Raw genomic sequence first — 26,352 nt, forward strand, 5'->3', positions numbered from 1 at the left:
TAAGTTATTATTATTATTATTATTATTATTATTATCTGAAGCCCACATGCCAGCAGGACGTTGTACCCCTATACCGACTCTACAGATGATAATCTGTATCGGACCATGTATTTGAAGAAAAATGACCAGTTGATCATACAAAAAAGTCATTATGTAATCCCCCTTGACAACAACAAGGAAATCCAACTCAGGTTTTAATTTGTGCTGCAAGACTGAATAAATAGCCCCATCTGTTGGTCATAACGGAGACACGCAGGGTGACTGTGATCAGGGACACCATGGCTGAAGTCGAAGGCTGAAGTCGAATAGTCCATTTAGTTTAGGAACCTTCCTAAAGGAGTGAAATGACCCGGAAGTCCCTCAGTGGCAGCCATGATAAGTGCCGTTCGAATTCTCTAGAATGATGAGAATGATAGGAAAGGAGGTTTCAAGCTTCCTTTATAGCCTCCTTTAGCTTAGGAACCACTGGACCTCCCTATCCGACAGGAGTAGCGAAAATGCTGCCCCACAATGCCTTGCAGCCGCAGCATTTGCCGTCACTCAACAGTCGGCCGTTCACGGAAACAACCGATTATGACCGAGAAATGATATCATGAAAGTTACGGTGCTTATTAAGCATTTTAAAACGTAGGTGGTAAGTTGCCAAAGTGCTTTGTTCTGAACGTTCATCAGTATTATAATCAAAAAGAGAAATATGAACGTTAGTTTTTACTGAAATGATCAAATAAAGTCAACATTTCACAGTCTTCACTGAGCTGTGTGGAGTTTGTTCAACTTCTAAAAGATGTTTGAATGGTGATATACACAGTGATAGATGTTAAGGACTAACGTTTATAATAAATACATCTGTATTGATTTAAGATCTTTAGTTCATACAATCATACGTATTGGGATCATTGGTATTAATGTGGACCGGAGGGAGAGGGGGACGAGCAGAAGTTTCACTTTCCTTTTTTATTTCAATTCCAACTTTGGTCCTGAAGAATATGTTTCTCTGTTGTCCACGTTCATAAAGCAAAGCAGCAGCATCAGAGCACTGTGCAGAGTCTCCAGATGAGTTCACAGTCGTCCCTCGTTCTTATTAAACATCCATGTTGTAGTCCGCTGTATAGAAAACTGTAGTTTCCATAGTTCCCCCACAGCAGCAGACGCACATTCATGACGTCCGCTGGCGCATCATAAACACGTCGGATAGTGAAAGTGCATTCGGATTCTCTAAAGTACCGCAGTCTCTTCTCCTAAGTCCTTTTGAATTCTCCTGTCCACTATCCCTTAACCCCGTGACGTTTCAGTCAGAGGTCAAGGAATAGACGATAGGGTTAGAATTTAGGAGCTGATCTTTGGACTATTCGACTGCAGCCCATGTGATGTATTTTGCTGGTCATCAGTAAATCCTCTAGTGGAGGGGTTGTTAAAGTCTGGACCTCTGGGCCTCCCCTCCCATGAAGCTTTGAAAAGGCGCAAACCCTCTTTACTATATTTAATTTTGTTTAATTTATTCATTCCCATGGGATCCTGATTATGTTATTTGATCACAAAGGCACTCATAAATTAGGCAAACATAGTCTAATATTGTTGTGTGGCATTACTTCAGATAACGTCTTTACAAAATGATATATCTTGTGCTCTATCTCTGATCTTATTTTAACTAACAGCTCAAATCCAATCACTGGGCCTCCCCTGAAACACTGGAGCCCCATGGGAGTCCTGCGTCCTACTTTGAATACCTCTGCTCCAGAACTTAAAGCAGTAGCATTTAGAGTGGCAGTGAATAACCAGTAGCCTACATCCACTATCAACAGCTGCTGTTGGATTTTATAAGGTTATGGTTTTTTTAAAGCATCATCAGGAGCGGGTAGGTGTCACACATCAATACATAACATCAGGTATAACAAGGAGACATTTGCACTTGTCTTAGCAGGAAAAACACATGTTTTATATATTCAAATAGAACATCTTGAATTTGCCATTGGCAGATATACTCTTTTTCAACAGTGGTCTAAAAGCTTCCAACTAACATAAACTATGTATAATGGGGAGCATTGTGCTATCCTAAGTGTTTAGGCCTCTAACATCATATCATTTAGTTAACATGCACCAGTCTTAGCAGATATACAGTATATCAATATACATATTTACGTGCATTATTGCACACACCAAAACCCTATACATATTGTTGTAACACTATGATCTGTATAAATTGTAGAATGTTTTTTAAGGCTATATATAATAGCTTTAAAGTGTGTTTATATCTATCTATTTAGCTATCTTTGTATAGGCTATAATGTGTATTTTTTCATATTGTCCTGTACATTTAAGGTAGCCATACAGGGTTTTGGGAAATGGGATCAAATCCCTTGTGTGTCGAGTCGACATAAATGTCCAATAAAAATGAATCTGATTGACGCAATGGGCAAAGAGCCACCTGCTGGCAGTAAAAAGCAGATCGTTTTCCTAAGGAATTAAGAAATGGATATCCAAGTCAAATGAATATCATGAAACATCCTCGATTGCTGCTGTTGTTAATCATTAATTGACCATTTAAGCTCAATAGCTCAATGGTTGTATTTTGTTTTATGAAAAAAAAATTTCCTCGGTAAGTATGCGCACGCACCAAAAGTCAAGTGTCCCGAATGTGGACAGCCATCAGTGCGCATGCGTACAGCGGATGGATATCATAGATATCGGGATGGGCCCATGGATCATGGATGTATAATAAGAACATGGACGTATAACTAGAAAATGCGTGCGAATGGTGTAAGCTGCGCAAATGTGTTGCTTAATTTAGCTAAAAATGCAGAAAAAGCTGAATATTTTAATAGTTGAATGGTGAGATGCTTTTAGCAGCAGACACCAAGTATGCCTACAGTACGTGTATTGCTGAACTTTGCGGAAAAATGCAGAAAAGTTAAATGATTTGTTAACAGCTCAAATGCATTGCACTGACTTTGTTGAAAACTTCAAATTGACATGTTGAATTGGAAGAGTAGGAAAAATAGTGATGAAGCTTAACAACAACATGTACTATAGCCTCAATGTCCTGAAATAGCTGGAAAATGTTATAGTTCAATGGTTTTCCGAGCTGAAAGTGGGCTGAAGGAGTTATATATCAAATGTATATAGTAGTATAGGCTACTGTAAGTAAAAGTAGAAGTAGTAGGCTACTAGTAGTAATAGTAGTAGTAGTAGTAGTAGTATATTACCTGTATTTCTCACAGGACCCACAACCCATGCAAGGTACACACACACACACAAATTGTTTCTGTAGGATTTCTTCCTCCCTCTTCAGGTTTTCCCTGACAGAAGAGAGTCTGGCTTTAGAGCAGCGCTTAGAGTCTTTAGAGGCAACCAAAGGTCCAGAAGGAGATAGAGAGGAGGCCAGGACAGGAGTGAAGGAAACGAGGAGGAAGATGAAGAGGAAAGTGGCCCGGGGCTTGTTGACCTCACTGCTAGTGATGATGATGAAGAGGAGAAGGAAGAGGAGATAATACAGTGAGTGTGCTTCAAAACCTAGAAGTCTTTACCTTCTTCTGGGACAAAAATTATCATTATCTCAAAAAGATAATGTACTACTAGTTTCTACTCTGAAATGCATTTAATTCGTACCATTATTTTCCTCCTTGTCATATGTTTGTGTTTCTCCGATCAATATATTTTAACTTATGCTTGGACTGATACAATAAATGTTTTGGGACCATTTAAACATTCAAGATTCAAAATAACCTATAGTCTTGGTCATGACAATCCTAAATCCCAGCCTCTTCCAACAACTAACGACATTAAAAGGAATACATATAGTCCAAAAAGAAACAGAATGGTGCAAGTAAAATGCAAAAGTAGATATACAAATATGTAGACTTTACTTGACTTTACTTTGTGTGTTTTAGCTTGTAATGTTTCTGTTTAATACATGAACTCTCTCCAATTATGGATGTGTTAGTAATATATTTAAGACAGAAATATCTTCAGTATGTCTTATGATTGCACTATTGTTGAACTGATTGTAAATACATTAAAATTAATTGAACTTTCTTTTTCCAGACCTACAGAGAGGCCGACCTCTGCTTCCCAGCCGAGGATTGTCATTCCTGGAATGTTCTTTTCAGGAAAACCCCAAAATGTACCGGCAACGAGCAGAACCCCAAATGCATGGAGTCTTCTTCTTGGCTCCTAGATCATCCTCTGTGTTGACTTCATTGAGACAACTGGTTAAGACAGCTGTGTGTTTTATCTGTGTGAATCAAACGTATAAATGTGTGTGTGTTTCCTGAATTGTCGGTGTGTTTGTGCAGCGGCAGCAAAAACTGCAAGCAGGATCTGGTCAAAGAGCTGCAGAGGAACGGAGTGAGCTTCGATGTGAGGAAGCTCAACGTGGGAGATTTCCTGTGGGTCGCTCGAGAAAAAGTCGCACCTATTCCAGGTAACACAACGTAAAAACCTACTTTTACATTAACAAGAAGAAACAGGAATGAAGGAACAGAATCTTTCAATAACTTGTATAAGGAGCAAATAAAGAGCATCTGGTTTTCAAAGTTTTAATTGAAAGCGTAGCTATTTGGGGAATGAATATCACCTTGTGTCCTTAGCATGTCTCAAAACTATCTACATAAATAATAATATGGAGAGGTTCCCAAAAACCAAATGGCTAAATGCTAGCTTACCATGTGTGTTGTCCATAAGGGATATTAGCATACCTTCTCAGGCTGTCAGGATCCCAAGCATCTTTCTGAGAGTTACCCAAACATGCAAGCAGCATGGTAACTTGTGGTAAAATTAGTTTGCTCAGCAGACGTTAATTTAGGCCTACGGCTGTACCCGCAGCATACAGGATTGAGCGGTAACAGCACATTGAGTAGAGAAGGTATGTAGCCTACCCAGTCGGATAAAACCGTTTAACTTTGAGGGAGATGTGAAATGGCACAAGTGTGAAATTGTAACTTGGTGATGTTGTACTTGTTGCCCCACCACTGTTTCTATCTTAAAAGTACAATGTCCTGATGTATCATCTGTGACCCACTCCTCTATTTAAAACGCTACTGAACACCATGAAAGGAGTAAATGATTTATCAGCAATACTAACTATTTTCCAACTCCTACTCTACATGATGCTATGAAAAAACAATCTTTTAGCAGCAGATTTACTGATTACAAAGCAGATGTAAACACAGATGTCATCAGAAGTCCACCATCCAGATCATCATACTCTTTGCTGCTAAAAGTTATCTGTATGCATTTTCTCCTGTGGATTTATGCAGCTGTGTTTTTTATGAATGTCTGAGCAGTTTTCCATCTAGAATATAATTTAAACTGACCCTGGTCTAGCCTTGCCAACTAAGTGCTGTGCAAACACTAAGTATGAGTCTAAATATTAATGAATAAAGTGTGTATTTCAACCTTTATTATGAAAGATGAAAATACATTACAAGCACACACAGTGAGTGTTGTTGCTTTAGTATCTTCATCATTTATATGTCATGCCTTTAAAAAAGTATTGATTTTATATAAATGAGCACACTACTTTAATTACAATCATTTGTATTTAAAGGCAGAAAGGACTTGAGTATTTCATGTTAATTACATCACCATTATAGACAATGATTGTCCCTAAACATATAAGCAGAAACATAATTAAAAATGAGTTAGTTTCAAAACTGTTAAATAAGATTGTCCAGCAATGGCTACTGGTTAAGCCTATTGCAGGCCATGAGTTTACTGGTTGTGCAGCATTTTGAATTAAAAGCTCTGTGTCATCAGTATTACTCAGATGTGCACAGCGCTTTAACAGTTTTGTATTTTCAGCAAATTCCCTAAAACACAAAACTCATCCTCTGTGATTGGTTGTGGCTCAGCATGCTCCATTGTTCCATCACCCGTTTGTTCGCTTGGTTTCCTACGCACAAACAAAACTTTCCTGCCTGCTCTGCGCAATATTGGGCTCCTCTGTGCTTTGACAACACGAAATATTGGAATCTCTGACTTTTTCTGAGGGAAGAAGATAAAGGTAGGCTATCAATATCAAAATATATTGTGTGAAATAGAGTTTATGTTCATGTTTCAAAAGATTAATTCTCTGTCTTATCGTTCTTTATCCAACAATTGTTAGTTAACCTTTTGAACTCTTCATTTATCTCACATGATTACCCATTTCAGGAGCTTTAAATTGTGGGGCATGCACCCCTATTTTGATGAACTATTGAACTCCAAGATGCCATGATATTATAAATACCTAACAGTGAGATTATAAAGAAAGTATTCTTTATGTGGTGGCCATCATTTTATTCAATTCACCTTCGTAGTTCAAAATGATATGTAAAGTATCTTTAGAAACTAGTGGTCCTTATTTAAAATACAAATATGTTTTTTTTTTTAATTGGACCCACCTCTCAGCATGGTGGTGTTGGAGGTTAATTAATTGTCAGGGTGAGTTGGCCGCCTGTCCACTGTGTAGATTCCCTCTCAGTGTCATTGAGTACTGTTACTATATTCAGACATGTCAAGGTCCAGCACATTTTTCTGTCACCCTACTGAATTTGTATTAGATATTGTTTTATACACTTTGAGTGTATCCCCATGCTCTGAAACAGGACATGCCTGCTCTAATTGGGATAGTCTGACCTGCTCTGCTGTTCTCTGTGTGTTTGTCAGTGTTTTTGGCAGGATGTACAGCTTCATGGGAGGTGGGTTGTTCTGTGCCGGAATCGGGAACATACTCCTCATCGTCTCCACGGCAACTGACTACTGGATGCAGTACCGTCACTCCAGCAATTACATGCACCAGGGTCTGTGGCGGTACTGTGTGCCCGGGAAATGCATGGCTCACACTGACAGCATCGGTAAGACTCGCTGCATGTGCAGGGGCACATCCTCATTTATATGTATTAGTTTGCTGACAACCAGTCTGTCAACTCTCAATTCTACACTTACCCCGATCCATGTGGAAATTACCTATTTTTTTAGCCTTGTTGGGTTGTTGGCTAAAATATAGCGATTGTTAAGCCTACAAATGCAAAGTAGTAGGCTATATGTCATGTGAGATTGCTAGTTAAGTTAATTGTTTTTGTGACTTTTAAGAAATAGTACCTTGATATATTTAATATATGCAAGGGAAATAAATCATTTTCAGTAATCTGTCATAAACGTTATTGGATAAAAAGCTAGATAAGAAAAATGTTTAAATGAATGACTGAAAATTAAACATTCCTTCACTATAAATGACATGGGTTATGTGAATAAAATATTAAAATAAATCTGAAATCCTCATTGAGCACAAGACATAAATCTGATGTGTCACTCATCCCTCACCCACAGCGTACTGGGACGCCACCCGTGCCTTCATGATTCTTTCCCTGCTGGCTTGTTTCATTGGCATTGTGATCGGCGTCATGGCCTTCATCCACTACTCCTCCTTTGATGGGTTTGACAAGACATTTGCAGCCGGCATTCTCTTCTTCATCTCCTGTAAGCTCCTCCACCAGAGCTACATGCACGCCTCTCTTTTGTAAGGAAGACCTTGGTCAGTTAAACCTAATGATTGTATATATTGTGCAGGCTTCTTTGTGTTGCTGGCCATGGCTGTCTACACAGGAGTGACGGTGAACTTCTATGGTAAACGCTATGGCAGCTGGCGGTTCTCCTGGTCCTATATAATGGGCTGGGTGGCAGTGGTGCTCACTTTCTTCTCAGGTATGCATCGTACCAGATCAACTCAGATAAAACACATATGTGTGCATCATGGATATATATGATGATGTCTAATTATCTGGTTATTCTCTTCTAGGTATCTTCTACATGTGTGCCTACCGGATGCACGAATGCCCAAGAAACTCTAACTCGCGCTAACCTGCCAATGACTTCCACACACAAAAGCACTGGTCTATAATGTATGACCAAGAGGAACCAATACTCAAATGAACTCAACTTCTTCCTGAATAAGCAAAATAAAATTAGGGAAGAAAAAGGCATTTGTTGGATGTATTGTCTCTCTAAATTAATACAACTTTAAGCAGAGGGACACAATGGTATACCAACATTTGAGGTGATGCAGCTAAATGTATTTCAGCTAATGTTTACAACCGAAGCAGTGACCATTTTAGTATTAAACGTCTTCCAAAAGTGTGTAGTTAAATCATTCATATCACAGTCTTATTCAATCAAAAATAAGACTTCTTATGTCCTCCTGAATTCACTGCATTTTCTCCCTTTTACTTTTACATTTTTTCAACTGCAGTCAAAACATTCAGTTTCTAAATGCTGCCAGAGCAAAGTGATGACTCTTCAAAAGTGAAGCCAGAACATCTCGATCGCCCCCTGCTGGCTGGCTGTTGGTTTAGGAATCACTTTATATGATATTCATTTGAGTTTTCTATGAGCAGGTGAATTCATTTGACAATATCGCTCTTAATGTTCATTGTATTGTGGAAAGTTAAAATCATGATCAGAATATTTATATATTTGATCAACTGCAGCCCTGGATTATATGATGTAGAGTTCAGGTATAAACAACTTTAAAATGACTTATACCTGAACTCCACATCATACAATTCACTTAATGAATAGCTTTATATATAATAATATAATTTCTGAAAAATATTGTGTTAAGCATATATACACTGACACACAAAATCAGTCACAGTTTTATGAATGAGGTGCACTATTACTTCAAGTTCAAAAATTATTTTATTTAGTCTTATTTTTTAAATGCACTGAAACCGTACAACAAACTCCATTAAAAAAAAAGAACCTGCGGTGATACAAATAACTGGTTTAATTGGATGAAGAGCTCTGCTAGAAAATAACCAAGAACAAACAGTAGAAGTGTTTACTTAAGCCTGGTGTACAAAGAGGAACAAAACAAACCCAAAGTTGCCTGGTACATTTTTCTGAATATAACCATTTTGTGAAGCTCTACTTTAGTCAACCTCCTCAATGGTGGGGCCGGATGATGCCCCCCCTCCCGGAGCACCACCAGCGCCGGGGAAGCCGCCTGGCATCCCCCCTGGCATCCCTCCGGGCATCCCTCCGGGCACCCCCCCCGCATTCTGGTACAGCTTGGTCATGATGGGGTTGCAGAGCTTCTCCAGCTCCTTCTGCTGATGCTCAAACTCTTCTTTTTCTGCAGTCTGAGAAAGGGAAAGGAAGTTAATAATCTGATGCCAACACATATTTTCTTTAGCACCTATGCTGCCAAAGCTGACCACCAAACATATTTTGTTTCATACCTGGTTTCTATCCAGCCAGCTGATGACCTCGTTACACTTGTCCACAATCTTCTTTTTGTCCTCGTCGCTGATCTTGTCCTTCAGCTTCTCGTCCTCCACAGTGGACTTCATATTGAAGGAGTAAGACTCCAGACCATTCTTAGCAATCACCTTCTCTCTCTGCACGTCGTCCTCAGCCCTGTAATTCTCTGCTTCCTGGACCATACGCTCAATGTCGTCCTTGCTCAAGCGACCTGATAGTATTTTTTGTAAATTGAAACAAAATGTAATATCGTATCAAATGTCACAATGGAGATATACAGCGTCAACATTCTTCTTCAGGTTACCTTTGTCGTTGGTGATGGTGATCTTGTTTTCCTTCCCGGTGCTCTTGTCAGCCGCGGACACATTCATGATGCCGTTGGCGTCAATATCGAAGGTCACCTCAATCTGAGGAACCCCTCGTGGTGCAGGGGGGATTCCAATCAGCTCAAATTTCCCCAAGAGGTTGTTGTCTTTGGTCATGGCCCTTTCCCCTTCAAACACCTGTTAATGCAATGGTTTAAAACATTAATTATGATTTCTTTGAAATGTAATTCATTCTCTTATATAATGACCTTCTCTTTTTGTCTAATGACTGTGGTCACACCTGAATGAGCACACCAGGCTGGTTGTCTGAATAGGTGGTAAAAGTCTGGGTCTGCTTGGTGGGGATAGTGGTATTCCTTTTGATGAGAACAGTCATGACCCCTCCAGCAGTCTCGATGCCCAGAGACAGGGGGGTCACATCCAGCAGCAGCAGGTCCTGCACATTCTCCGATTTGTCCCCCGACAGGATGGCTGCCTGCACAGCTGCAATACAATATAATGGATTTAGATTTTTACATTTGCAGCTAATTTCTTGTTGAATCTCTTTGTCAGGATCTTTGTTTACAATTTGATTTATGGACATGAAGGGCTCATACCTGCACCATAAGCCACTGCTTCGTCAGGGTTGATACTCTTATTGAGTTCCTTGCCGTTGAAAAGGTCCTGCAGCAGCTTTTGGATCTTGGGAATACGAGTGGAACCTCCAACCAGGACAATGTCGTGGATTTGAGCTTTGTCCATCTTGGCGTCACGGAGAGCCTTTTCCACAGGCTCAAGGGTTCCTCGGAACAGGTCTGCGTTCAGCTCCTCAAACCGGGCCCGGGTGATCGAGGTGTAGAAATCAACTCCCTCGTACAGAGAATCGATTTCAATGCTGGCCTGAGTGCTGGAGGACAGAGTGCGCTTGGCCCTCTCACACGCAGTGCGCAGACGACGCACCGCCCTCTTGTTGTCGCTGATGTCTTTCTTGTACTTGCGTTTGAACTCAGAGATGAAGTGGTTGACCATGCGGTTATCAAAGTCTTCCCCACCCAAATGGGTGTCACCTGCTGTGGACTTCACCTCAAAGATGCCATCTTCAATAGTCAAGATGGAGACGTCAAATGTGCCACCACCCAGGTCAAAGATGAGGACGTTTCTCTCAGATCCAACCTGTAGTTTGACATTATTGTATTGTAGTTAGTTTATTTTGGAATTGGATACATATTTCAAAACCTTGCAATCAAAGTGTATATTACTTCGACATATTTCAATTATTGATGTGAACTCTACAATTTACTTAAAAAAAGCAATATTTAGTGCTGTCCATCACATGAAATGTCTGGATTTACATAAGCTTAGCTTTAGGATTATTTCACCTTTTTGTCCAGGCCATAAGCAATAGCGGCAGCAGTCGGCTCGTTGATGATACGCAGGACATTAAGCCCGGAAATGGTCCCTGCATCTTTGGTGGCCTGGCGCTGAGAGTCATTGAAGTAGGCAGGCACAGTTACTACTGCATTTGATACAGTCTGCAAGAAGGAGAAGTTACAGTAATTATTAAGACACGTAAATTACATTCTCAGCATTAAAAGTAGATTTAATATCATGTTAACTTTGATTAGAGTTGCAGATCCCTTGTATAGTTTTTCTTGTTGCAATCAAGTTGTACCTTGCCGAGGTACGCTTCTGCAATCTCCTTCATTTTAATGAGCACCATGGAGGAGATCTCTTCTGGGTAGAAGCTTTTGGTCTCGCCCTTGTAATCCACCTGTACTTTGGGGCGTGTAGCATCATCAATGACAGTAAAAGGCCAATGTTTCATGTCTGACTGGACCACGTCGTCATCAAATCGACGTCCAATAAGACGCTTTGCATCTGTTGAACAATTTAAGAAAAATGCAACAAATGAGAGAACTGAAAATTGAACGTATCATAATAACTTAAAGAAAATGTTTCATACCGAACACGGTGTTGGTTGGGTTCAGGGCCACCTGATTCTTGGCTGCATCCCCAATCAGCCTTTCAGTGTCAGTGAAGGCAACATAACTGGGTGTGGTCCTGTTTCCTTGATCATTGGCAATGATCTCTACTTTGCCATGCTGAAACACTCCCACGCAGGAGTAGGTAGTGCCCAGATCAATGCCGACTGCTGGTCCCTTGGACATGGTTCCTGAAAGGGATTAGCTACAAATCAGATATTGGCACAAAACTGCAAATCTGTGTATATGACAAATGGTGTTGCTGCGGCTTGCCATCACGATGAACCTTTGTATGGTGTAATGAGGCTATTTTTAGAGGGTGAGCAGCTCAAACAGAAGTGGAAACACTCTTTCAGAGAGGCAAATGCCTATAACACCTGTTTTTTTAAGCCTACTACATTTGACGGACTGACAACAGCTTCTTCTGTTATGGCAACAACAGACAACAGGGAGGACAGGGGCTTTAGTCCATCCTTAGGCTAAAATGTTACTCGTTCAAGAGACATTATGCACCCACTATTTTGATCATCAGTTCATTGTTCATGTCAAGAAAATAATGCAAAACTTTGCCTATGCAGGAGAGCCAACATGAGTGAAGAATTTGTTATAATATATTTAGCTGTTCATTAAATAAATATGCTATACATCAATTACAGGGTTTGGTACTTTATAGATCTATTTTTTAAGTATTCTGATTTTATTTGGGTCATTGCAGTACTGAAAATATAGCAAGAGAGTCTTCTACAGTAAGCAAAATCTTGCATATTGTATTTGCAAAACGAAACTAATGACTAAAATGCAAGCTTATGTTCGAGGTAAGGCAATTATGACATGACTCCTGTTGCAACTATAGTAGTTTAGTTTCCCCAAATATTGTTAATGGTACATTTCATATTTGGGTAAGTGGGTTATGAAAGAAATATTGTGACATAACCAGAGCACGTGCGGGGTAAGAGTAGGATATACTGTAGGCCTACTCATAGACTGTATAAAATCGGCTGTGCTGCACCCGGCTGCACCATTAGCTTTGCTATCAACAGCAGTACTGTAGGGCGTGACACTCCACATTTCAGGAGGCTGGAACTTTCTGGACCTTTCCTTTCGCTCCCTCATAACTTGCAATGAAGTCCAGGTATGACGTGCATTTCTTCATCGAATATTAACACATTTCCTAACCAAATTGCAAAAGAGTGTGTTAGCTACATGGAAATACCTGTTGTCAGCCATTGCATGTCCATGTGATAATACCATGCACACACAAAAAAAGTTGGCGCAACCATTAATCGTAGTCGATTTTATGTAACGTCTCTGTCCAGAAAAGTTACAGTATATTAATACTCACCTCCGTTAAATTCAGTCCGCCGTTGTTTTGGGTTATTTTTCGAAGCTGTATGGCTGGCAGTGGCTTCGCCCTGAGAGAGTCGGTGTGTCGGTGTGTTTCTCCGTTTCTCCCCTCTGTCAATGAGTGTGAGCGGCCGCGCCTCCTCACTGCACTCCCTCTAAGAACTCTCTAGAACACGGGAGGAGCGATGCTGGCCAATCATCCTGCATCAAATCGCTGCGTCTGAAATAGAGAGGCGAAGTCACTCCCATCTACTTCCGGCCCATGGGACCCCGGAAGCGAAAAATGTACATTGAATTCAATGGAGAGAGAAAACGTATCTTTTGATCCCGTTTGAATTGTGCCACGAACTACACATATGATGTTTGTCAATCTTAAACAATCATTTCCATGTCAAAAAAGTCACATTTTGTCGTAAAACTGTTGAAATATAAGACTATGAAAAATACACGACTACAAAGACTACAAATCCCAAATCCCATTCTGGCTCGCGTAAGTGATGTCACAGGCGATAATGCTCCAAGTGGTTGCGACTCGTAATTAAAGGGAAGAAGAAGAAGATCTCATAACTGATTTATTCCCTCCAATAAATAAGAGATTGCTAAAAATAAATTCACTTTTACAAGATGCCTGTGTGCTTTGTACCAGGTTGTAATCACATAAGTGATCATACCACTTTGCTCGTTCTATCGCTTCCCGTCTGATGAAAGGACCAGGAGTCGTTGGATCAGACATATCAGGTAATACACATGTTTTGCATGGAACATAGTCAAGTTAGCTACATAGCTAGTAGCGAGCACGTTAGTTAGCATCACATTACTTAGCCTTGTCATTTGTATTAGCCTTAACATGAAGTAAACTCAAATGTTAAACAGTTAGAGTAGTCATGATGGTAAGTATTTTGTGAAACATTTGAAGAGGAGCCTATCGCCCCCTCCACCAGGTGCTAAGGGGGCGGGAGGTAAGCTAACGGTGTTACCGTTTAACTGGTTAAACCGGGGAAGTCGTTACGTTACGTTAACGGTAGGAATGGGGCGTGTACTTTGAGGAGCCATTGTCGAATAGCCAGGAAATACACATTTCGATCGCTTCTTTTGTTGTTTACATTTATCTTTTGGTATATTTGGCTCCATAGGAACACTTTGATGCACATTCAGTATCAGTAGCCGCGTTCACACTGCGGTACTTTTCCGACAAAGGTTCATGCGAACTTAGTTCATGATCGCGTTCACACCAAAAAGAGCCGGTACTAAAAGTAGTTCATGCGAACCTTTTTACCCCCTCGAAAGTCCCTGCTAGAGAGCAGGGACTTTCGAGCGGCTCTTTTTTGAGAAAAGAGCTATATTCCTGATTGGCTGGGCGGATTGCAAACCACGCCTCGTAAAACTCCCAAAAAGTTTTGTGAAGCCGCCATTTTATTATCCTCGCATTAGCATTATTAGCATTAGCCCAGCGCAGAAACGCAGAGAGACTAACTTATGGCAACACAAAATAAAACATGGGAGCGGTGGAGATGAGGAGGTGTCGGCGTTCTGGCGATTTACTCGGAAGGCTTCAGTAGAAGCTGCTGGGACTCCCAGCAGCTTCTACTGAAGCCAGTCCCCAACTCTGGGGACTTTGGGCGGCAGTATACGCCGTGAAGTGGTTTGCGGCCTGCCAGTAAACCCAAAGCAGAAGAAGAAGAAGTGACGTCAGCGGCTTCATTTGCCTAATCCACCCCCAGGGACTTTTTCTGGTGTGAACGCGATCTGTACTTAGTTCATGCGAACTAAAGAGTTTGCATGAACCTTTGTGGGAAAAGTACCGCAGTGTGAACGCGGCTAGTGTGTGAGGTTGTGGTTGCGATGCCGATATCCGGACGCGTACAGCGAGGACTACAACATGACAATGAGGTGACTGGGGATGTCTGTTCAAAACATTGCAAACGTGAATAAATCATTTCAAATATGTATTTGTCTCCGACTGTCATTTGTACATCGTTGTTAATGTGATGTTTAGTAGCTTTGATAGCTGTCCATACCTCCAGACAGCCTCAAAGTAAGACACAAGTTGTTTACTCACAGCCCGAATGCAGCATCGACATCCGTGGCCAGCTGTGATCCTCTCGATTAACTTGTGACAGGACTTCTGTAGCTATTCTCCAGCGAGCAAGGTTTTTATTAAATACCTCCATCCCTCTCATCACAACACGACTCTACACTGTGCAGAAAAAAAAAAACATAAATGAAAATAACCTTGCTGGATAGTTTAGAATGAAACAAACAAACTATCTTCCATGGCTGATACTGATATCACAGTGACGGCTAAACCACAGACTAGTCTAGCGGGGGGGGGCACAAGTTGAATCCATATAATGAAATTGTTATTTTATATATGTATATACATATATATATATATATATATATACATGCTATATATATTTATATTTATTTCTATCCTACATTGTCTAGGCTATATAAACCGGCGGAAGTGTCACAACTTTCTTGGTTTGTGATTATAGAGAGAGAGAGATAGCGACAGAGAGATAGAGAGCGATAGAGACATAGATCGAGATAATGTAGAGATAGACATAGAGAAAGATCGGCTGTGCGTAAGTGAGTTGTGTGTGTGTATGCGTGTGCGTGTGTGTGTGTGTGTGTGTGTGTGTGTGTGTGTGTGTGTGTGTGTGTGTGTGTGTGTGTGTGTGTGTGTGTGTGTGTGTGTGTGTGTGTGTGTGTGTGTGTGTGTGTGTGTGTGTGTGTGTGTGTGTGTGTGTGTGTGTGTGTGTGTGTGTGTGTGTGTGTGTGTGTGTGTGTGTGTGTGTGTGTGTGTGTGTGTGTGTGTGTGTGTGTGTGGGAGAGAATAGCTGTAGGGCTAATCAAGAGATTCAGGAGTTGTTAAACAACTGATGGATTTTATGATCCACGATATTTATGCTGATGGCTTGGAAAAAAGAAAATTGTTGACAATTATCCTTTATTATCTTGTATGAATATATCTGGTATATTGCTCATTTTCCATAAAAGAAAAACATTTATTTGAGTTTTATCTATCTCTATCTGTCTCGCTATCTATCTCTCTGTCGCTATCTATCTCTATCTGTCTCACTATCTGTCTCGCTCTCTATCTCTCTGTCGCTATCTCTCTCTCATTTTTCATCACAACCTCACACACTGATACTGAATGTGCATCAAAGTGTTCCTATGGAGCCAAATATACCAAAAGATAAATGTAAACAACAAAAGAAGCGATCAAAATGTGTATTTCCTGGCTATTCGACAATGGCTCCTCAAAGTACACGCCCCATTCCTACCGTTAACGTAACGTAACGACTTCCCCGGTGTAACCAGTTAAACGGTAACAACGGCACATTAGCATCTGCGATCTTTTCTACTTAATGCTATCTGCTCAAATGGTTAACATTGAACATTAAAAGATCAGGCAGTTCAGGGAGAGTCGAAGGAAGGAAGGCAGGCAGCTTTGCATGACATTTATTTATTTATTTATTTATAGAAGGACCATGCATACAAAAACATTAATATCAGCAAAGAGAAGAGATGCAATATGCCAGATTATAGCTAATAGCTAATTTCCATCTGTGGTCCATTCTTCTGGACGTGTTTCATTGTGATGATAGTGAGTCAATCTGTTTGTTGGAAAGACAGTAGTTGAGTGATTACTGATAGAACATTATTAAAAGAGATAATTATTCAAAGTGTTGTTACTTTAAAGTGTTGTTACTGACCTTTTTCTCTTTTATTTTCTTTACCTCACCTGTAACTGCTGAGACCCTGAGGAACATGCACACTGACCTGCCCTGGCAACCTGATTTCCACTGTACGTAATAGTATTTGGTTATGGTATATTATTTATATACATCAAAGGCACAATGCACCCCCCAGAGACACACATGTATTGAGTGTGATATTTTGCATAGGTCATGTGAAATCATCTTTACGTACTAGAAAACTGTAGGAGCGGCAACTTGTTTTGAAATTGAATTTTTAATATCCGATAATAAAGTTGATCTGTTTTCTTTATTCTTCTCTCTTCCCAGCTCGATCCATCACCATGCTCTGTTCCTGCAGGTCCTGCTTGCTAATCAATGCTCATATTTTTGTACACAATTACAAATAAAGTCAATGTATTGTATGACATGAAGTTGTGTTTCATTCGGAGTCAATAATAAATTCATTCTGCCTTCATCCATTCTGCCTTCAACTGTGGACTGCACGACATCCATGTAGCTGCCCCCCAGTAAGATGAACCAAGCAAAGAGGGTCACCATCATGCCTAAGGACATCCAGCTGGCCCGCTGCATCCGCGAGAGAGGCATTAAACTGACCCGAGACCAGCACACCCAAACACAACGGCTCTTTTAAGAGCCACCTACAGTTTCAAAGAGTTGCAATCCTACGTTGTTATAATTATTAAACTGGTTCATGTATCACTTAGTTTACTGAACAGTGATGAATGAAAGAAATTAGTGAGGTAGTGGTTTACTGAAGTTACAAAGACATTAATATATGAGTAACGGGTCAGTGTAAACACAAGCTTCTGTCAATTATGGATCATTCAAACTATTTATATAAAAATATGTAATAAAGTTCTAAAACAAGTATTCGGTATATTCCTTGATAGCGTTTGGAGAAGGTTGTTTTTAAGTTTACTAAAATCTATCGTTTCAACTGTTTCACTTTATAAAAAGGGAACAGGTGAATAGAGCATCATTGAGTTTCTTATTCTGTCAGTAAATTATCCAAATGAAATGTTTATCATTATTTTATTCAACCCTAAACAAATTGTACCTTTTTAATAATGACCTTACATTGGTCACCAAAGTTAAATTAACTTCAGAAAATCAAATCTGTTGAGAAAAAACTAATAAATGTTTAAAGATAGGAACTTGCCATCCCACTGAAGAACAGTCCGTAGAGATTTAAAGGCGTAGTTGTAGTTCAGTCCAACGTTTCATTTGGATTCATTTCGCCAACAGGCAACTATTTTCATAAAGAATATATATATTTTTCAAAGTCAACTTTATTGTCAATCTTACTCAGTTTGTGTTTATAGACGGAGAGATCAAAAAGACGTTTAAATAAAATTATACAATTTACAGATATGTATACAAATATATATATCCTATATACACCATCATGTATAATGATGGTGTATGATGTAGAAGGGAGTGTGGTAGATAACAAGTAAATATAGAGTTACATACAGATCCATGTTACAGCAAAAGATGGAATAACTAAGAAGCACGCAGTATAATAATAATTACATGCAACAATTAAATAACTGCTCAGCATCTCCACCACAATCCCAATCTGCTGTGTCCTGTTTTCCTCCCCTCTGCATAACACCCCATCACACATACGAAACACAACGCAGAGTCCGAGGGTGTTAAGAGTATGTTTATTTAAATGTCCTCCTCTCTACTGGCCAACACAGGGAGCATATGCTGGGTGTAGAATTTTTCCAGGAGGAGGAGATTTCCATGCCATGCAGGGTCTTTGGGGATGAGGATGATGATCGCCTCCTTCGTGGTCCACACAACAAAGTAGCAGAGACTCCGGTCTGTGATGTGCAGCTGCCCTTGGACTGGTGCCAGTATGGGTGATATGACACACCCTCCTCACGGAGACAGAAGGATGGTAACTGGACTGCCTCCGCGATGGTCATGTTCATGTCACCAAAATCCTTGAATCTACACACAGCAAATAAACTCAAATGACACAACGAGATGTAAAAGGAGATCACACATACAGTATAGACTATACTGTATAGTCGATATAAAACTGGCCGCTTCAATCTGAAGAGCAACTAAAACAAAACACGGGAGTGTACCTTGTTCTTGTGAACACTAATGTTATCCACAGCATACACAGAAACCACGAAGTTCTTAAGGAGAAAACTAGTTACTGAAACAAAACACGTTAGTGTACCTTGTTAGCTAATGTTAGCTAGCTGACATTAACGTTACACATTGCACTCATATTACTCACCAACATCTTGTAAAGCCGGTCCCGCTGCTCTTACAGAACCGACTAACTCCCCTTTCGTGTATGTACAGCTCTCAACGTGTCCAGACTTGTAGTGATGTTCACCTCGTTTTATACTTGTATTCTCATTCTGAAAGAAACAGGTGAAATTTGCTAACGTGACGGCCGTCTTTGTGATGGTGACGCGTATTGTGCGAGACCAGAGACCTGTAGTTCACTCAGCTGTTTCACACAAAAAAATGTGTAACTTCACATTTTTATTTTTTTGACTTGCAAAATATTCTTTAAAATTGACAAACATCATGTGTCATTCGTGGCACAATTCAAACGGGATCAAAAGATAACCTTTCTCTCTCCATTGACTTCAATGTATAATTTTACGCTTCCGGGGTCCCATGGAGGCTCCCTTTTTCTATAGAAAAATAGAAAATAAAAATGTGTCGTAAAACTGTGAAGTTACACATTTTTTTGTGTGAAACCACTGAGTGAACTACAGGTCTCTGGTCTCGCACAATACGCGTCACCATCACAAAGACGGCCGTCACGTTAGCAAATTTCACCTGTTTCTTTCAGAATGAGAATAAAAGTATAAAACGAGGTGAACATCACTACAAGTCTGGACACGTTGAGAGCTGTACATACACGAAAGGGGAGTTAGTCGGTTCTGTAAGAGCCAGCATGCGGGACCGGCTTTACAAGGTTTCGGTGAGTAATATGAGTGCAATGTGTAACGTTAATGTCAGCTTGCTAACATTAGCTAACAAGGTACACTAACGTGTTTTGTTTCAGTAACTAGTTTTCTCCTTAAGAACTTCGTGGTCTCTGTGTATGCTGTGGATTACATTAGTGTTCACAAGAACAAGGTACACTCCCGTATTTTGTTTTAGTTGCTCTTCAGATTGAAGCGGCCAGTTTTATATCGACTATACTGTATGTGTGATCTCCTTTTACATCTCGTTGTGTCATTTGAGTTTATTTGCTGTGTGTAGATTCAAGGGTTTTGGTTATCTTGTCAATTTGTTTGGTTATCCAGGCACAGCTGTGTGTGACTTCCTCGGGTACACTGGTATGTGTTTTCCTAATGTAGAGAGCGTTGATTAATTAATAAACTACACACTGAGTCTAGATCCTGACCAAATCCTTTTTTATTGTTGATCAAATGTTTTTCAAAATTGTATTCATACACATTTAGAAAAATACAATGTACAATCACAACCAGTACAACACAAATTACAAAAAATACAGAAAAAAACAAACAATAACAACAATCAGACAAGAGGACACAACTATGGAAAAATAACCCCTCCCACCCCCAGATCCGGACCATCCTTGTATTATTGCTCATTCAATCTATTATAGCATGCTAACAAACATGGTACTTACTTTATTTGTACAGATCTGCATGGGAGACGATGGCGCGATGCAGAGCGCTGTCTGTGATTGTGCACGGGGGATGTACAAATGCAGCCACGCTGCAGCATTGGCAATATGAGCCATGTGGCAGATCAGCTCCACATATGTTGAGTGCCAGTGGAGGAAGCCTGGCACTTCCAAAGTAGTCCAGCCGGTGTCTCAACTTTACCAACAGTGAGAGGAGACATACAACCCACTGGCCAGAGACATCGCCACTGAGGATGTAGACTGGTTCAGGTCTGCACTGAGGGGCGCACAGTGTGGCATGGCATGGCTTTTGTCACCTGAGCCAGAGCCGCGGCCTCAACATCAGGCCATTGTCACCATGCCGGAGCTGGTGAGGGGCATGGGGGTCGGGGGCTTGAGGCAATTCTTGCCTCAATGCGACTGAGCAGAGACCAGCAAGCTGCCATCCAGACAGCCACCGGAGGACAGCGGACAAATCCTCAGTGGCAGTTACACAGGCGGGGCAGGTTGACAGCCAGCAAGTTTGGTGCTGTGCTGCGGTCGGGACTTTCATCCACTCCATGCGCGTCCCTCATGAAGAGGGTGCTCGGGGGGTACAACTTGGACGGAGTCATGGCTGTCAACTGGGGGGTTGTAAATGAGGCCGAAGGGGTGAAGGCTTTTGTGCAGGCCTATCAGGTGACAGTGTTCGAGTCTGGTCTCTTTGTGAGTGAGTCTGTGTTTTGGGAGCATCCCCCGATGGACTTGTGCAGCCATCTGCCCTGCTGGAGGTGAAGTGTCCACCATCATTATACATGATGGTGTATATCGGATATATATATATTTGTATACATATCTGTAAATTGTATAATTTTATTTGATTTAAAAGTATTTTTGATCTCTCTGTCTATAAACACAAACTGAGTAAGATTGACAATAAAGTTGACTTTGAAAAATATATATATTCTTTATGAAAATAGTTGACTGTTGGAGAAATGAATCCAAATGAAACGTTGGACTGAACTACAACTACGGACTGTTTTTCAGTGGGATGGCAAGTTCCTATCTTTAAACATTTATTAGTTTTTTCTCAGAACTGATTTGATTTTCTGAAGTTAATTTAACTTTGGCGACCATGTAAGGTCATTATAAAAAGGTACAATCAATTTGTTTAGGGTTGACTAAAATAATGAAAAACATTTCATTTGGATAATTTACTGACAGAATAAGAAACTCAATAATGCTCTACTCACCTGTTCCTTTTTATAAAGTGAAACAGTTGAAACGATAGATTTTAGTAAACTTAAAAACAACCTTCTCCAAAAGCTATCTAGGAATATACCGAATACTTATTTTAGAACTTTATTACATATTATTTGTATATAGTTTGAATGATCCATAATTGACAGAAGCTTGTGTTTACACTGACCTGTTACTCATATATTAATGTCTTTGTAACTTCAGTAAACCACTACCTCACTCATTTCTTTCATTCATCACGGTTCAGTAAACTAAGTGACACATGAACCAGTTTAATCATTATAATAATGTAGGATTGCAACTCTTTGAAACTGTAGGTGGCTCTTAAAAGAGCTGTTGTGTTTGGGTGTGCTGGTCTCAGGTCAGTCTAAGCCCTCTCTCCGCGGATGCGGCGGGCCAGCTGGATGTCCTTGGGCATGATGGTGACCCTCTTTGCTTGGTTCATCTTACTGGGGGGCAGCTACATGGATGTCGGTGCAGTCCACAGTCATTGTGCAGTTGAAGGCAGAATTAATTTATTATTGACTCAGAATGAAGCACAACTTCATGTCATACAATACATTGACTTTATTTGTAATTGTGTAAAAAAATAAAGCATTGATTAGCAAGCAGGACCTGCAGGAACAGAGCATGGTGATGGATGGAGCTGGGAAGAGAGAAGAATAAAGAAAACAGATCAACTTTATTATCGGATATTAAAAATTCAATTTCAAAACAAGTTGCCGCTCCTACAGTTTTCTCGTGTGTAAAGATGATTTCACTTGACCTATGCAAAATATCACACTCAATACATGTGTGTCTCTGGGGGGTGCATTGTGCCTTTGATGTATATAAATAATATACCATAACCAAATACTATTGCGTACAGTGGAAATCAGGTTGCCAGAGCAGGTCAGTGTGCATGTTCTTCAGGGTCTCAGCAGTTACAGGTGAGGGAAAGGAAATAAAAGAGAAAAAGGTCAGTAACAACACTTTAAAGTAACAACACTTTGAATAATTATCTCTTCTAATAATTTTCTCTCAGTAATCACTCAACTACTGTCTTTCCAACAAACAGATTGACTCACCCTTACTGTCATCACAATGAAACACGTCCAGAAGAATGTCATGCAAAGCTCCCTGCCTGCCTTCGACTCTCCCTGACTGCTTCCTTAGCACCCGGTGGATGGCACAGTAGGCTACTCTTCAAATGTTTCATGAAATACTTACCATCATGAATACTCTTACTGTTTAAAATGTTGGTTTACTTCATGTAATAAAATAATAACTTCATGGTAAGGCTACTAAAAATGTCAAGGCTAAGTAATGTAATGCTAACTAACGTGCTCGCTACTCGTCGCTACTAGCTAGGTAGCTAACTTGACTATGTTCCATGCACAACATGTATATTACCTGATATGTCTGATCCAGTGACTCCTGGTCCTTTCATCAGACGGGAATCGATAGAACGAGCAAGTGGTATGATCACTTATGTGATTACAACCTGGTACAAAGCACACAGGTATCTTGTAAAAGTGAATTTATTTTTAGCAATCTCTTATTTATTGGAGGGAATAAATCAGTTATGAGATCTTCTTCTTCTTCACTTTAATTACGAGTCGCAACCACTTGGAGCATTTTCGCCTGTGACATCACTTACGCGACCCAGAATGGGATTTGGGATTTGTAGTCTTTGTAGTCGCGTATTTTTCATAGTTTTATATTTCAACAGTTTTACGACAAAATGTGACTTTTTTGACATGGAACTTATTGTTTAAGATTGACAAACATCATATGTGTAGTTCGTGGCACAATTCAAACGGGATCAAAAGATACGTTTTCTCTCTCCATTGAATTCAATGTACATTTTTCGCTTCCGGGGTCCCATGGGCCGGAAGTAGATGGGCGTGACTTCGCCTCTCTATAGGAACGCAACCCTGCTGTCAGACGAACAGCTGTGCGGCGTCATCACAAACGGACGTCGCTTCACGTGACGCTCTGGAGGAAAGGACGTCCCATTGCTCTTAAAACTCATTTCCCTGCTTCTCGTGGTTTCCTTGCGTCCCTCCATGCTTCCCTGGTGGAAGGGACTAGACGCAGGGAACCGACGCAAGTGAGGGAAGCAAGGATTTCATTTAACCGACGGATATGATTAAATTACATCAGCTATATATAATTTACTTGTTAACTTACTACTGTAACATTACTGGGGGCTAAAGGAACAGCTTCATCTTATTTACCTGGCCATGGTCCTCTTTAATTCATCGCCGACGGTGATCTCCAAAAAATGTAAAAGTAAAGTTACTGGATCCTTTTCAGCTGAGTTAGCTTGTAAGCTAATTTGCTAGCAGGCTGCAGGAGCAGCGCAACCGAACAGCGCGTATCACGTGACGTAAATACGAAGCGCTCCGTAGGCTAGACCGTCTCATTTTGTAGGCCGCTCGGTCCAGCCTACCTGGTCTACGTGGGTTGGGTCCTCCGTGGACCGCGTAGGCTGCGTACTCCGAAGGGTGCAGCCGCTGAATTGAGACACGGCCAAGGAATCCATTTAAAGGTCACATGTCATGGCCATTTCCACTGATCATAATTACATTGTTGTGATCTACTAGAATAGATTTATACTGTGCAATTTTCCAAACTCACATTGGTTTCTCATACAGCATCTCTGTAAAGTATGTGTATTCACTCTCTCCACTAAATGGCTTGTTGCAGCTCTTGCCCCCCCCCTCCCTGTGAGCCCAGTGTGCTCCGATTGGTCGGGACCAGTCGGGACGTTGTGAATCGCGCTAAGCTTCGTGGAGGTGTGATTTCCTTGTTTAGCGATACACAGCGAAACACAGCCAAACTCACCCTGAGCACACACAAAGTCACAGCCGAAGTAAAAACAATAAGTGTGGCTTGATATTGAGTAAGAAAAAGGTTGATAAACGCTGTGAGAATGGGTCTGCAGAGAGAATTTCGCCGCGATCCCAACTGTCTGTTATCAGCCTGCAGCCAGGGAGGAGAGATCAGCAGAGCTGCATGCACTGAGTGTGTGAGGAAGTCCGTGGATTGGTAAATTTGGACCAATCAGCGGGGGCTTAACGTAACGGCTCCGCGGACGTAACGTAACGGCTCCATGGATTGGTCCATTTCGTTCCGGGGACGACATGACATCATGATGTACCCGGAAGAATCAAATGGACAGTGACGTATCTCCAACGAGGCGTTTTGGGGAGGTATTTTCTGTTTTAGAGTTTTACTCCCTACATGGTGTACTTTGAGGGTGTTGACTCTGCAGACCGTTTCAATGCATAAAAACCTTCATAACACACAAGGGGACGGGCAATAACCGGAAAAGCATGACATGTCACCTTTAACAGAAGTGAGAAGGGCCCGCGGACGGACCGATCAGGCTAAACTAACCCGTAGCTGCTCCGTCCTCCACACTCACAACAACGTCATACAGACATAAATAAAGCAGCGACTGTATTCGCCATGACATAGACAGTCTGTGGTTTGTACATGTTTAACTTTTGTCCAGTTTCTGAATAGATATGAGGGGCTGTGAGCTCTGAGTGTGTGCTAACAGCTAACGGCTAATGTATTGGGACATGTTGAGCTGTCGGGTGCTGCTGACCAATCACGAAGCGTCATTTCTTGACTGGCAGCAAAAACAACCAAGATAGCAGTGCTTCTCTGGCTGGCTCTGTCTAATCACAAACAGGTGTTCTCCCTAAAGCAATACCCTTTCCGTCCAATGTGAAATGTGGTGGTGTTTTCTGAAATGCTGTGGCGTTTTCTGAAATGATGTGGTGTTTTCTGAAATGCTGTGGCGTTTTGTGAAACGGTGTAGTGTTTTTTAAAATGCTGTAGTGTTTTCTGAAATGATGTGGTATTTTGCACTTCAGGGCCACCATACTTGTCAGCTGTTTACAGTGGATACTGAATTTCTGAGGCCAATATTATTTTCAGTATGGCTATTGAGAGTTGGAAACATTTGATATTCAACACAAAGACATGGCATAAGCAAGCAAGTATGTTTGATACAAATTTCTTAAAGATTCAGATTTGTAAACACAACATTGATATAGGCCTACTGTATATCTGTTAAGTTAATATTGCATACATGTGGGCAAACAGTTGCTTATTGATACATCCTGCGTTTAGTAACTCCTGTTGGAAAAATCTGCTTTTTAAGCTCCTAAATTCTCCACTATGTTCTCCAGCCAGTCAATAACTCTGTCTGTTGCAAGTATTGTACACTTTTAAATACAAACTCAGTCAAGAGTCATCATTTGGATTAAAGAACTACATTTGTGAGACCTTTACATTCAAACAAACCTTGAGTGCACACAAACGTTATCCTCTTCCTTTATTACGAAACATTTTGGTTTTTGATAATTACTCCGACCTATATTCCCCACAGCTTGTACCAGGTTAATTTCTTTATTTCCCAAGTGTGACCACAATTGCTGCTTATAGGCCCAAGTTTGAAAGAAATGTGCCCTCAGTCACACTGATGGCATGTCTTGCGGACAAAAACGTATTTGGACAACAAAGGGGAGATTAAAACTGGCATTTGACATTGGATACGTGTAAAGTAATATAACAAGCACCTTTTTCAGGCTGTATCGTCATGGTGTATTGTGGTGCTGTTCTTTGGGGACCCGAGTTACTCAGGAGTCTCTTTCGTGTTGTGATGCACAAAAGACTTTGGATTTCTCTCAGATAGGTGTGTCTTTTATTGGCTGACTGTACAAAACAGCACTGAAGTGTTCTATATACAGTTTACAGCCTGAGGCCATAACAAAAACTGATCCATTACAAAAAGTATACGGTAGAACAATAATGAGACTAGTATCACATCATAAGATCTCTGAATAGGTGCACCTTGTTATGATCACTGACCCTGCTCTTTC

At 40.7% G+C, this 26,352-nt stretch overlaps 2 protein-coding genes across 2 annotated transcripts; one reads left to right on the forward strand and one right to left on the reverse strand.

The window, feature by feature from the left end:
• Positions 1-6,595: 6,595 nt before the first annotated feature.
• lim2.3 (lens intrinsic membrane protein 2.3) lies at positions 6,596-7,961 on the forward strand. Its single transcript, XM_034098060.1, has 4 exons — positions 6,596-6,833; positions 7,309-7,458; positions 7,549-7,683; positions 7,778-7,961. The coding sequence occupies exons 1-4, from the start codon at positions 6,659-6,661 to the stop codon at positions 7,837-7,839; spliced, it is 522 nt and encodes a 173-aa protein (XP_033953951.1). The 5' UTR covers positions 6,596-6,658; the 3' UTR covers positions 7,840-7,961.
• Positions 7,962-8,657: 696 nt separating this feature from the next.
• Positions 8,658-13,032, reverse strand: hspa8b (heat shock protein family A (Hsp70) member 8b). The gene is made up of 9 exons (XM_034098185.2): positions 12,870-13,032; positions 11,509-11,718; positions 11,218-11,423; positions 10,925-11,077; positions 10,163-10,718; positions 9,847-10,049; positions 9,545-9,743; positions 9,219-9,451; positions 8,658-9,119 (listed from the first exon to the last, which is right to left on the reverse strand). The coding sequence occupies exons 2-9, from the start codon at positions 11,711-11,713 to the stop codon at positions 8,910-8,912; spliced, it is 1,965 nt and encodes a 654-aa protein (XP_033954076.1). The 5' UTR covers positions 11,714-11,718; positions 12,870-13,032; the 3' UTR covers positions 8,658-8,909.
• Positions 13,033-26,352: the final 13,320 nt, after the last annotated feature.

The sequence above is a fragment of the Pseudochaenichthys georgianus genome, chromosome 13 (assembly GCF_902827115.2).
Source record: "Pseudochaenichthys georgianus chromosome 13, fPseGeo1.2, whole genome shotgun sequence".
Lineage (NCBI taxonomy): Eukaryota > Metazoa > Chordata > Actinopteri > Perciformes > Channichthyidae > Pseudochaenichthys > Pseudochaenichthys georgianus.